This window comes from Misgurnus anguillicaudatus, chromosome 4, assembly GCF_027580225.2.
Source record: "Misgurnus anguillicaudatus chromosome 4, ASM2758022v2, whole genome shotgun sequence".
In the NCBI taxonomy this organism is placed as follows: Eukaryota; Metazoa; Chordata; class Actinopteri; order Cypriniformes; family Cobitidae; genus Misgurnus; species Misgurnus anguillicaudatus.
Genome location: NC_073340.2, coordinates 27,401,280 through 27,415,486, shown reverse-complemented (window position 1 = coordinate 27,415,486; position 14,207 = coordinate 27,401,280). Strand labels below are relative to the sequence as shown.

The 14,207-nt window shown below is 36.9% G+C and overlaps 2 protein-coding genes and 2 long non-coding RNA genes across 5 annotated transcripts in view; 2 read left to right on the top strand and 2 right to left on the bottom strand.

The window, feature by feature from the left end:
• cyth1b (cytohesin 1b) overlaps window positions 1-1,850 on the bottom strand; it is a 90,597-nt gene extending 88,747 nt beyond the window's left edge. Inside the window, exon 1 of the mRNA XM_055176910.2 lies at window positions 1,703-1,850. Coding sequence (XP_055032885.2) covers window positions 1,703-1,721 — 19 coding nt within the window. The 5' untranslated portion in view covers window positions 1,722-1,850. The remainder of the gene's footprint in view (window positions 1-1,702) is intronic.
• Window positions 1,851-5,433: 3,583 nt separating this feature from the next.
• LOC129420869 (uncharacterized) lies at window positions 5,434-12,352 on the bottom strand. Its single transcript, XR_008636928.2, has 2 exons — window positions 12,218-12,352; window positions 5,434-5,608 (listed from the first exon to the last, which is right to left on the bottom strand). It is a non-coding gene; the product is annotated as an uncharacterized lncRNA (long non-coding RNA).
• Window positions 6,501-9,897, top strand: LOC129432442 (uncharacterized). Its single transcript, XR_012369291.1, has 5 exons — window positions 6,501-7,194; window positions 7,771-7,818; window positions 8,485-8,552; window positions 8,922-9,038; window positions 9,756-9,897. It is a non-coding gene; the product is annotated as an uncharacterized lncRNA (long non-coding RNA).
• Window positions 12,292-14,207, top strand: part of timp2a (TIMP metallopeptidase inhibitor 2a) — a 28,934-nt gene continuing 27,018 nt past the window's right edge. Inside the window, exon 1 of one of the 2 annotated variants that reach the window (XM_073867097.1) lies at window positions 12,292-12,653. In XM_073867097.1, the coding sequence (XP_073723198.1) occupies window positions 12,527-12,653 (127 nt within the window). In that variant the 5' untranslated portion in view covers window positions 12,292-12,526. The remainder of the gene's footprint in view (window positions 12,654-14,207) is intronic. The other variant, XM_073867096.1, reaches the window with a different exon arrangement.

Sequence of the window (14,207 nt, the reverse complement as noted above, 5' to 3'; positions counted from 1 at the left end):
GTGAGATAACTGAGCATCTATCTGTATACAATGTTAGAAGCCCTGTTAGCACAGTTATTATTAGCAAGATACATCCGCTGCCATTGCACAGAATCATCAACAAAGCAGTCAGCGGTGCACAATCTTGGCGTCAAACACAGTGGATAACGGCGCACACTCTGACGTCGCAAGGCAAAACCCCCGGTTTTACTCTCTACACGACACCACTGTAACCGGGGTTTCTTATAAAGCTCACCCTGGCCGGGGTTTTCAAATATGCTCGGTTTCAGTGCCCTGATACTGCGGTTTCATGTGGACGAATGGCCGAACCGCGTGAAAAAACTCACGGTTATAAAAAATACCCGTGTCCGTGTGGACTAGGCCTCAATAGAAGGGGACTATTTTCAGGCACTGCGTAATATCATTGCGCCTCCTGCACCCATGTTACAGCAGCAAAGTCCTTGATTATTATGCCAGAATGAGAGTATAGTTCATAGCCATATCTGCCTAGAAATTCGCAACTTTTAATTTTCCGTCGGTCTTAGTACACAATGTAAATACAGAGGAGTCAAGTTTTAAATAGGAAAAATATCGAAACTCTGGTTATTTTTTAGCGCAATGCTAATGGTCTAATCAGATTCAATTGATTATGCTAAGCTATGCTAAAAGTGGTACCGCCAGACCTGGACATCAGCTGAATGGATTCCAAAATGGTAAAAATCAAATGTTTAACTCTAGGGGAGCTGGGAAATTAGCATATTTTCAAAAAAGTGGCGTGTCCCTTTAACATATTATTTCAATGCATTCTTTGGTACCTTTAAAATAACACAGTTTTACTGGTAGCTTGCGGTAACTGTGAATTTATAATGGGTGGGGTGCATTAAGTTCCTGCTGCTCATAAATTCCATTCATTTTCCGGTCAGCTATCCGTTCCACATCATGAGATGAAACTGTGAGTGATCTGTTTGACTAAGTATAGGTTTTATCACTGCTTTAAACAGGTGCCACTTTACTCAGTTGACGTTACATATTCACTTTTGTGCAGAAACAGATGCCCACAGTTAACCACACTCCACATGCTCTATTTGTGGCGTGTCTGTTGTTTTACACAGGAAATCCTGTACATCATTTCTGCTACTCTGACATTCAACAAAAAAGAAACAAATCGGGCAAATACATAGACCACACAAGAAACAAAAACTGAGTGTATAGCCTTTGAAGCATTTGTGTTTAAAAAATATCCAAGATGTATGGAACACCTCAGTCAGTACGTCAAGTCTTCCTGACACAGTACCAGTGAAGTGGATAAGATCAGTTTTGTATCATCAACTTAAGAAAATTCAAAACAAGTCCAACTTTATTTTGTCATAAGATGAACTCCTCCTTTAAAAAGTACATCCACATAGCAAAGTACCCAGTCTAAACAGAAATCAATGTACACGTAACAAGTGTATGCTATATTATTAACAACTCTCCAGTCAGCGAACATACCGTTTAGTGTCATCATGTAATCTTTTTGCTTCACTATTCAAACGCAACCTGTTTAACAATGTTGCTATTAAAACTCAATACCACACGATGCGGTGCTGTATCTCGTTATCACCGTTATGCACACATACTTTCTCATTTCTGTCGCAGTCTTTAGAAAACGTTACATTTTAGTCATACGTTCTTAATTTTTCTAAACTGTAAATAGCACGTGCCGAAAGAAATTAAAGCTTACCGTAATCGTCAGCCTCCATCCTGCAGCAGTTTCTCTCTCGAGTGTTCCTTCACTCCTCAACATCAATTGCCCGTTGCACTGTTGTTTTTATGTTTTGCTTTTTGTATCTCCGGGTTACTTCGTTGGGTTACTTTCCGGCGGCTTTGAACTCTGCACACACGTTAGCTATGTAAAGCCTGTCTATCTACACTTTTAAGAATAAAGGTAACTTCATGGTTCTTTTTTCACAGAACCTTTCTGTTGTACAAGATGCAGTGAAAGCCTATTACAGTATAAAGTACATTTTTGTCTGACAATTTTTTGTCTGTCTGTCTGTCTGTCTAACTAAATATCTGTCTGTCTGTCTGTCTGTCTGACTGTCTGTATATTTATCTATCTATATTTATCTACTGTCTGTATGTCTATCTATCTATCTATCTATCTATCTATCTATCTATCTATCTATCTATCTATCTATCTACTGTCTCTATGTCCGTCTGTCTGACTATCTACTGTATGTCTTTCTCCACAGGTCCTTGAAAGTTTGTGAATCTGGGGGGGATTCAAGGCCCTGTGAAGTTTTTGAAAATATACATACATAGATACAGGTCATTGAAAGTGCTTGAATCTATTTTATGCAAAAACAAATTCTGGAGAAAATCCATATTATCCATAGTGTAGGATAATCCATATATCCATAGTGTAGGATAATATCATAAAAATTCTAGACTTTTTGAACACACATCCTCAACTGTTTGCTTTCAATGCTTATATCTTCTGTATGCGAATGTTGATTCATACCATAATGCTTTTTGCATAGGTGTGTTTGACACATGAAAACGTCTCGGGTAGGGCTGCACGATTTGGGTAATTTTTCCCATTGCGGTTATTGATGCTAATATTGCGATGTGCGATTGCGATTATACTAAATGTTATCATGAGTCAACTTGATGCGTTTTAAGGAAAATCCACACATAGTTTAGCTAAAATGTGTATTTGTAAAACTAGAAATGTTTTCGTATTGCCACGTGATGTAGCAACTGCTCAGTGTCAGTAATCCTAAATCCAAAATACCGCCATACAACAGATAGCTACCAGATCACTGTCAACCTCCTCTGCATCCATCTTTGCTCTGGTATAAGTGACGACGCACACCACACACGTGCATGCCACACGTGCACTGCCTTTTTTGTTAGTTTTTCTTTCTTTTTTTTAAACAGCAAGGAAAATCATCAAACTGTTATCAGAAAGTTTGTGTTAGCAAGTCCACACATTTATTTATTTAATATAATTGCAACATTTTGCTGTCATATAATCACACAGGCTGACATCACGATTGCGATTGCGATGCGATTAATTGTGATGCACTTAACTGTTGTTTCCTGAGAGGGGAACAAGACGCTGCGTCTCTCTTGCCATACGTCGTCGTCTCTGTAACGCCGTCTTTAGCAATATTTCAGATAGTAATATACTACCTGGCTCCCACATCACCCTGTCTTTGTTGTTAAGCCTCACCATTCGTTGAATTTGATATACACATGCAGACGCACTTACCCTTGAAAGCTTATTTAAGCATCTTTAAAGGTCCCTGCTAAAAAAACAATAGACACCATCACAGAAATTATATAATAGTGGTTTTAATGGTAAAAGCTAATGGTTCCTATTGGTATTTTAATTTTCAGCAGGGGTAACACGCTGTAACCTTGCTGTCACTTGAAATGTGTCCCCTACACTTAGTCCTTGAATTTGAGGGTATTGAACCTGGAAAGTCCTTGAAAGGTCCTTGAATTTGAAGTTAACTAAGGTGTGGGAACCCTGATCTATTTTCTGTCTGTCTGTCTGTCTGTCTGTCTGTCTGTCTGTCTATCTATCTATCTATCTATCTATCTATCTATCTATCTATCTATCTATCTATCTATCTATCTGTATGTCCGTCTGACTATCTTCTGTATGTCTATCTATCTATCTACTGTATGTATGTCTGTCTATCTGATGTATGTGGGTCTATTTTATGTCTGTCTGTCTATCGTCTGTATGTCCGTCTGTCTTTCTACTGTATGTCTATCTGTCTGTCTATCTACTATCTATATTTCATATTTATCATATTTTCATGTTGGTCTGTCTATCTGTCTAGCTATCTACTGTATGCATGTCTGTCTGTCTGTCCATCTATCTGATGTATGTGGGTCTACTTTTATGTTGGTCTGTCTATCTATCTACTGTATGTCTGTCTACATGTATGTCTATCTGATGTATGTGTGTCTATTTTTCTGTCTGTCTTTCTATATCATTATTCTATTCTATGTTCTTGCCAAATCTGTCCAGCAGGAGTCCCCCCAACCTCTTTTAAAATATAGCTGTACTTCAATCTAACAGAACCAAATGATAAATTTGCCATTTTTGTAATTTTTTCCTGTAAAAAATAATTATTCATGCATTTAGAGTCGAATGCTAAATTAAGCAGTTCTCACCCACCAGAAACCAGAAATACTAGAAGTTTACCTATCCCCTCCTACATATTTTTTAAATTGTTAGTCATAAAATTATGTTGGGGTGTATAGTTGTAAAGTCTCATACACATTACCTTTACTTTCCTACATAGTATTTACCTGTTTTAAATTAAATAAAGTGGTCTGTTTTAGTTAGCAGGCTACTGTATTTAAATACATGATTCATTGTAATGAGCCCACATTATCAGTAAACCGGCTAAATATATTCTGCTCTTATGATAAACTCCTCAGCTCTTGTCTGCAGCCGCACTGTCTACTCAATGACAGTGTCATGTGATGGGGTATCTAATGGATATTCCAAACCTTTTCTGTTCCTTCAGGAAAATCTCTTGGAAAAATGCAGTCCTCTGTTAAGAAAGTCTGCAAACTCAAATAGTGTAAATATTCTGCATATGATTTAAAGATTATATTACTCTGGGTGCTTTTTGCAAATGTGGCAATCACGTGAAAGTTGCGCATCGTATTGTTCTGTTCGGATCATTTGCAGAATTTTCAAAGGATGCAGAAATGGCAAAAACACTCCTTCTGGGCACCACATACACATTTTTGACATAGTTTCCTTGTTAAGTATTACCACAGACACTAAATTGCTTTTGTCTGTGCTGCACACCATAGTACACACAAAGGCAAACCAAGTCATAAAGTTTCCTAGCTCCTTTAGAAAAGCCACACCATCAGTAGCAAGAACCTTTAGCTAAACACTTTCATCCCACTGACTGAACAGTGTAATGTCTATGGAATGAGGGATTTTTTTCTTTTTAAATCATGTCCACCTGTATGAAAAAGTCCTTTACTCTATGAAAAATAACTTAAATATGTAACTTAATATATGAATATGATGCTCCAACTTAAGATATAAAAATAATGTCCTTTCATATTTTAGATAAACGTACTGCACCCAAAAATGGGGCTCATGACTTTTACTCCTTCAATCAGTTTAGATGTTAAGGTAATTTTGTTTTGGCTCTGCTGTCGCATACTAATGCAAATATTGGGCCTATGGGTTTTGAGAATGGGGTGACCCATAAAACAGTCCCAAGCCTGCCCTAAAATCGCTGGGTTGGTTCAATTCGTGGTTGGCAAAAATCGATTCTGTCAAAAGCTCTTCATATGTAAGAATTTTTTTAATAAAAGAAATTAAAACAAGCTACTGTGACATTTGACCCACGAATCCGCAGGGGCTGCGCAGCCGCAGCCACAGAGGTGATGTCATCACAATGACAAAATCATCGTCCAACAATCTCGGTTGAGATTTTCCAACCCTTGCATTAATTTATTTATTTAACTTCGTTTTCTCATAGCAGCACATTGTGGATTTTTGCTTTTCCCTGTAGTCAGAGTGGAAACAATGAAAGCGTGCCAGCTGCAGGCACAGTCTCGTGGCAGACGGCAGCGGCGGAGAGAGGCTTTTACAGCTCTGCTGAGTGAGAAGAGAAACAGTAAAAAGGTTTCAGTAGGTTTATGACTACAAGAGCAAATTCCTTATAGATGTCATAGCAGCTAAAGTTACACATTCAGTCTCTTGTGTGCTTTTGTGCATTAATTTAAGCAGGAAATTTATGTTTTTAATGAGAGATTGTGGTAAAAAATCTTTTTGTACCTTTTAAAGTTTAATCTACTAGGATTTACAAGTTATACAACTATCTGGACAAGTGATGAGTTGATGTAACTTAATAAATCAAGTTGAATTTGCTTTAGTTATTTATAAGTAACTCATCATCACTAGTCTGTACAATACAGTTAAAAGTAGTCAATTTTCTTTAAAAAAAAAATCCAGATAATTTACTCACCACAATGTCATCCAAAATATTGATGTCTTTCTTTGTTCAGTCGAGAAGAAATCATGTTTTTTGAGGAAAACATTCCAGGATTTTAATGGACCCCAACACTTAAAGGAACAGTATGTAGGATTGTGGCCAAAACTGATATTGCAATCACAAAATTTGTGGCTAAAACTGGTACTGCAATCACACAACTGGTGGCCAATACATAAAATGTCAACATAAACATCAGTTGAGGGCTGCAACTCCACTTTTTAAATAACAATGTCTTGGCCAGACCACTGTTGTCAGTGATATAAGTGTTTGAAATTAAAATGATTTATTAATGTCTAGTGACATATCAGGGCCATTTTATGGTTAATTGATATAAATTTCTTACATACTGTTCCTTTAACAGTTTTAATGCAGTTTAAAATTGCAGTTTCAAAGGACTCTAAACAATCTTAAACTGGGCATAAGGGTCTTATCTACACTGTAAAAAATTACCGTAAATTTACGGCCTAATTTTACGGTACTGAACTGTTTTATGAAATTACAGTGTCTTGCCGTAAATGGTTCCATGAGCAGTGGGCATGAGGAACTGCACTGAAATTACTGAGTGGTATGTGTTGGCCACTTATAAATATGCATTTTCTGTCTGGACTTGTATTATAAAGACTGAATACTTTTGAAACGTCATCAGTAGATGGCCAAGTACTGTTCAAATTCAAAGTTAACATCTAGCAAAGAACAGTTAAAATCTTAGATGTGTTCCTACATCACCTTTAACCGAGGACCCTTAACATGGTTTTACTACAGTCAACGTCTGTTTTGGACTGCATAACTATTTTAATATAACCATATATAATGTCCATAAAAGGGTCTGTTCATTCAATAATCCGGGCAAAATCTGCATGAACGTATAGCCTACGTAGAAATAATATTGAGGACACTGCACAATAATGAAACCTTTAGTTAAATTCGATTAATATTTCTGTTTTTATTAAATAAATATTCTATGTTAAATGGGCTCTAAACAGGCAATTTCGGTCCCGGACGCAGCACTGGAAGAAGCACTTTACTTTCATCTTTTATATCTTTATTTACTTTTATTATGTTATTTTTGGCGGAGGCGCGTAAGGCGCGTGTCCGTCCCTCGAATGCTTTGTGATCACGTGATTATTCAAACGGGAGACGCGCGATCTGGATTAACCGCTATTCTCCTCAGACGTGGTATTATGAGGTAAGTTTCTTTACATTTGTGGTTACTTTATTGAAATTAGTTCACAGTGATGTTTATTCAGTTGTCTGTATATTTCGATATGACTAATATATGATAAACCGTTGACCGTTGGTTCGTGTCGCTCGAGCACTGAGTGGGGTGAGCTGAGCTCGGCGCAGCTGTGAGCTAATGGAGATCTTTTATTTGTCTTTATCGTTTATACAAATGTGTTATACATGTTCTTAAAAGTATTTAACATAGATTAGTTAATTATAACGCAAGTTTTCTCCAAGAATTGCAATGTGGGCTTGGTTCAGCTCCCGCATAGATTGACTGAGCTCGTGAGCTAACGTTAGTGGAGATCTTTTAACTTATTAGTCTTTATATCTTTTATAAAAATGTGTTGTGCTTGTTGTTAAATGTATTTGACATTGTTTAGTTAATTAAAACGCAGGTTAACTACAAGTATTGCAATATGGGATTTGTTCAACAGCTCCCTCTTATGAAAAACAACGTTAAAGTTTTACAGTAAACTTAAACGAGCTAAAGGCCATTCTGAATTAATAACTGTTGTATATTTATGGTTACTTCTTTCAGATTCCTTTCTTGGTGTGTCTTGATGTTTTATATTGGCTAAAGACAAGAGTAAGTATTACTTTGTTTATATTTGCACAGCCACCAGAATCAAACACAAGTCAAGTGCTCAAAAGTGAAATAGCATGTTGGTCTTTATGATGCAATGGATAAATGAAATCGCAATAACTAATATAATAGTCAGACCTCACTTTGACTTGATGTAGTTACAGTTTGAGCGAAGTCAGGACACAGCTCATTCACACAAATCAAATCACTTTCAAACTTAAAGGGATAGTTCACCCAAAAATAAACATTATGTTATCATTTACTCAGACTCATGTTGTTCAAAATCTGTATGAGTTTCTTTACTGTGTTGAACACAAAAGAAGATGATTTGATAAATGATGAAACACACAGTAGATTGTACCCATTCACTTCTGTGGTAGGAATAAATACTATGGAAGTCAATAGGTACAGTCTACTGTGTGCTTACCATCATTTATCAAAATATCTTTCTTATGTTCAACAAAATGAAGAAACTCAAACAGGCTTTGAGGCCATGTAAATGATAACAAAATGTTTATTTTTGGGTAAACTATCTCTTTTAAGTTTGAAAGTAGGAGTACATTTCATATATTCTCAGTACTCTACTAAAATGGCATTTTGAGAAGCTTGATAAATATGGACCTAGGTGTTTAACTTGATATTAACTTCAGTTTTTACCTTTCCTAACAGTATATCTGCAAATGCCGGTTCCATGTCACATGGCTTATTCGAGACTAGATCCACAAAAAACTCTGCAGGTGAGTGGTCATCATCATGAGAAATGTGTTTGCTCACTGCAATGTTTAATAGCAGGTTGCAAAACAACTTCATAGGTGCATACCACCACCTACTGTATCAGGAGCCCCATATAGTCTATATGTGCCCTCATGCTGTGCACCCGATACAGTAGGTGGCAACCCGCTATTAAACATTAGATGAATAAAAAGGTAATGTGAATGCGCGTATTGCTCTGGGGATAGTGTTGTATTAAAGGTTAAAAAAAATTATAAATACTGTTCGGTTTTTCACACAATCCAATTGTTTCATGTCTTAGTATATTAAACTGTTGTCATGAGCCACATGGTTTAATTTGGATTTGTTTGTGCATGTTTTTTTATTTCTATCAGATTTTGTTACCATCAACTTGCATTATACAACTGACAGACTGAAACGGTTGGACACAAAAATCTACATTTGTGTTCCACTGGAGAAACAAAGTCACCTACATCTTGGATGGCCTTGGGGTAAGCTGATAAACATAAAAAATAATTTTAAGATGAACTATAGCTTTAACTTCGAGCCGATGCTAGAGTTATTTAAGAAAATGTCCAGGGATCAGGGAACATTTTCTGACTTTTAACCCCAAAAAAGTGCATTCATGCTTCACAGAGGTAATCCATACGGCTCCAATACGTTAATAAAGGTCTTCTGCGGGTAATGGTTGTGATTGTGTAAGAAAAATATTTCAAACTTTATAAATTGTAATAACTAGGTTCCGGTAACGGCACAATCTTGGACACACATGATTCACACAAGTTTTAACGTAGTGAGCACTCATTGACATGGGTATGTTGTGCAGCTACTCTTGAGTCCAAGATGGTGTCATTATCAGAATCACTTAGAGTGTACTCACTTTTGTACTCACGAAGGAATATATTTTGAGTAATGTTTGTAAACAAACCGTTCATGAGCCCCACTCACTTCCATAGTAGGAAACAAGAGTACTATGGAAGTGAATGGGGCTCATGAATGGTTTGTCTACAAACATTTCTCAAAATATCTTCCTTTGTATTCCTCAGAACAAAAATATTTAATCAGGTTTGTAACAACATGAGCGTGAGTAAATGATGAGAGAATTTTCTTTTTTGGGGGAACCCTCAACACACTATTACTGCCACGTGTAGTATTAAATTTACTTTTAACACACTGCTTACAAAGTTTTTTTTATGTTTATCTTTCAGACTACCTGACCTGTTCCTGTTAAGAGCTAGTCACTCTTTGTGGAATGTTCCTGGCCCATTTTTTTCCAAGTTTTTACAAAAGTTTTTTCGATGACCTCAAAATTGATGTGTAAAAATAATAATAAACTTGAATTTGTTTAAATATGTATATAGACTGGGTTATTTTTGCACAAACCTATTTGGTATATTTTATGGTTCCTCATCTTATCTTTGCCATTCTATTATTTAATTACAAAGCAGCAATTTAGAATACGGTAATTAAACAGTAGGATTACAGTATGCAGCTGGAAACCCTGCTGCCAGTATTTTACCGTAAATTTAAAGAACAACCGTAATTTAGAATACGGTAATGAAATCGTAGGATTACGGTACACAGCTAAAACATGCTTGCGGTATTTTACTATTAATTTACAGAACAGCCGTAATTTAGAATACGGCAATGAAACCGTAAAATTACGGTGCACTGCTGGAACCCCAGCTGCCAGTACTTTACCGTAAAATTACGGTGAAATTTTTTACAGTGTAGCGAAACGATTGTCATTTTTGGCAAGAAAAAAAGTGCACTTTTAAACAACAACAACTCATCTTCCTCCGGTCATGTGACGCGCCAGCGCAACCTCACGTAATATGTCATCACGTCAAGAGGTCACGGATGACGTATCGAAACTACGCCCCAGTGTTTACTAGTGTGGAGAAAGAGAACCGTTCCGACCTTGTTTTATGTCGAATGATACTAATTAATGTCTTTTTGTAATTTTATTGTTTAAAATGGTATGCAAATGTGCGTTTCAAATATGTAACACATGACCTTTCGACGTCATTACGCAATTACGTGAGGTCGCGCTGGCTCGTCATACAGCCGGAGGAAGAAGATTTTTATTTTTCTGGCCAAAAATGACAGTCGTTTTGCTAGATAAGACCCTTATGCCACGTTTGCGATCGTTTAGTGTCCTATGAAGCTGCGTTGAAACTGCAATTTTAAAGCTGACATAACACAAGACGTTTTTGCCAATCTTATGTTAATCTTGCTTATATATAGAGTAGTATTTCATCATTCATATGTCCAAAGAGTCTTTCATTTAGTCAGATTTATAAAAGAAAAAACAGCCTTTCCGATTTTTGGCGTAAAAGGTCGAACACTTGATGGCGTGCAGTACGCGCAGCTTCGGATACTAGTTTTGGATTTACAGCTGACATAGATGGAAATCAAACTGAATTTTTTTTTTTTTTAATAACCAGCCTTATATTATATGGACGATTATAATGGACGAACAGGAACAATAGCAGCAACGATTACAGCAGGACGTCTCTAACAGGTAATTAATCCTTGCTTGTTTATCCGCTATTTTAATAAAAAAGCAACATAATCCAGTTTTTAACTGCATTTGCCCGTTTTAAAAGGTGTAAATGTTGTAAATGCAGTACAAAGTGATGTTGCAAACAAAACACGTGAGATTTTGAATTACTTACGCCTGTGGTTGTGACTCCTAAACGGGGTCTTTTAAAGTTTCGACCGCTCCAATAGTTGTAAAAATGTGGAAAATCCGGCGTCAAACTGAACCTTGTTTGTAAAGCAGTCCTCTCCGAAATGCAGCCGGGGAACAAACACTCATTCGCAATTACGTTGCTGTCCGGTAAAGACGAACTGCATCCACTGTTGTCTTACGACAGGGAAAGCTAAATAAGGTTTTTTTCTCCTTACATCCAAAAACACACTTCTTTTGTTGAACTATCTTGCTAAAACAAAGTTGTGGCGTGCTGTGCAATAATACCGGTGACTTCTACTCGACGGAGCAATGCTAATGCGCGTTCTCTCTCACTTGACGTGCAGGGCAGGCGTGCTTTTCTGGGGGTAAAGGCCCATAAAAGGAATATGGGGTCAATCAGTCGTAACGGATACCCCCATTTGAAAAAAACTTTCCGAAACTTGTAGGAAAAAGGAGGCGTGAGTTTGGCTCAGAAATACTCTGTTACAAGCCTCAACTGCTTTTTTGACACTTTGCTTATGTTAAGCATGAGGACTACAACTCTTAAACTGTGTTAATAAGTCAGAATGCATGAAATAGCATTAAACCTCCCCTTTAACCTGCATTAAAACCATTAAAATTTCCATTAAAATTAGAAAAAAACCTGGAATGTTTTCCTCAAAAAAACATAATTTCTTCTCGACTGAACAAAGAAAGACATCAACATGTTGGATGGCATGGTGGTGAGTAAATTATCTGGAATTTTTATAAAAATTGACTAATCCTTTAACTAAATCCAATTTGATTAAACATTAAAAATGTCAGTTTAAGCGTATAATTACGTGCACATTGTCCGTTTTATTATTTATGTGCATTTAAAATAATTAAAATATTTTACTTTTTTTTTTATCCCAAAGCGGACATCAATAATAAACTGTACATGTTGACATAAAGAGTGAAGGAAATCTTTTCGAAGACCTTCACTAAAGCGCCCACCTCTGGCTGAATCTGGTTTGGAAGGGAGGAGTCCAGGCACAGTATTAAGGCACAAACCTGGTCTCTCTGTGCAAACACACCCATAGAAGGCAGTGGAAAGAGAAGGAACTGGAAAGCCCATTAAAGAGCAGCGGGTCACTTTATTATTCGTTTTCAGTGGAATAAGAACCAACAGCACTGATACTCAACGCGCGGGCATCCGAAACGGCGGCGGACGGCGTACTTTACGTAAAGGAATCGGATCTGTGTTTGACATTGCAGAAGATCGAGTAATATCTGCTTAAAATTTTCCTGTCAAGTAAGGGAAAGATGAAGAGCCTTACGAGCTGTGTCGGCACACTTGTGGTGCTGATACTGTGTCGGGTGGGAGAGATCGCAGAAGCGTGCAGTTGTTCTCCCGTTCATCCTCAACAGGCGTTCTGCAGTGCTGATGTCGGTAAGTGCGTTTCAACGTTTTCTAAACGCTCCTACTACGTCACAATGCGAATTCTTTCCCGCGGCGCGTGGCGAGTTCTTGTATGCGTAGCCTATGAAATGTATCAAAACAAATCTGCTAATGTCAATAATGAATGCACTGAACTCATGCTATACTCAGCCTATGCGCATTCACTAGAGCTTGTTTACACGCCTAGGTTTTTTTTCTTTGTTTACATAAATTAGTTTAATTCAACGTGTTTATGTGCAAACTTTATACACGTTTGTGAAAGTGCATACATAATTACACATTTAACATTAAGAACAGTTAATTAACAATGAACCAATTACACATATTAAAGTTGGGGCACTAATAATGATGCTGTTGTTGTTTTGCCAAGTCCATAAAGCTGTCATAATGCACAACCATGCAATAATCTTATAAGGGGGCATTTTAATTATTATGATCAGTGGTGGAAAAATATGTATTAAACTGGAACTCTGTCCCCTTATATTTCCAGCCACCATAAATATACAGCATTGATATGGTTTTCACTTTATCTATATATCCTGTAGCCATAGGCTAATCTACTTTTATGCTAATATTTTACTTTCCAGCATGCATCCAGTATAGGAGAGCTGTTATCTTTGTTTTCATTACACACCAGCACACGTTGTTGGTGCTGTATCAGAACGACATTTTAAGGCTTGTTTACAACTCTGGCGTCTCTGTTTTATTCTCTGTCAAGGTTTCGAGCCTTAATACACAGAGCCAAAGCGGTATCTTTTAAAAAACTAATTTCCTGTTGGGAGAATGTTCGCGAGATGATGTTTTGTAGAATGAAGAATGTGGATGTGGCACAGATGTCTGCTGGGGTAAACAGCATGATACATTCACACCATTCTGCTGGCCTGTAGTTCACACTGATTCACTGTCTAGCTGATACACAACAAAATGATCTGCGGTCATTCACTATATATAATGTCACTGAGTATAGGACTAAATTTAGATCTTAGTTTATTCGTAAAGAAAGGGGATTTCCGTTATGTTGTAGTGCAGTAGCTTATTTGGTGATTAAACAAAACAAGGTTCTGGGCTTAATTCCAAAAGTTCTCATTCAGTATTTTTGTCTGTGTAAAATCTTAATGAGAAGATTTGAGAAATAAAATTATATATTTCTAATTATATAAGATACAAGGGCGGTTTCTCGGACAAGGTTTAGACTAGTCCTAGACTAAAATAAATGTAAGAGCTGTCCAAACTTAAAACAACTTGCACTGATATTTTTTAAAATACATCAGTGCCCTTTGTTTTGCCTCAACGTTCTTCCTGATACCATTTTTTAAACCCTAGTTAGTGTGTAATGTTGCTATAATAGCATAAATAATACCTGTAAAATGATAAAGCTCAAAGTTCACTGCCAGGCGATATATTTTCTTCAATAAAATTCCTCTTTAAAAGCCTACAACGAACGGCCGGTTTGGACTACAGCCCTCTATTTCCTGCTTTAATGATGTCAGTAAAACAGTTCGTTGACTAAACTTCGCCCACATGAATACGTCAGTCACCAGCTTT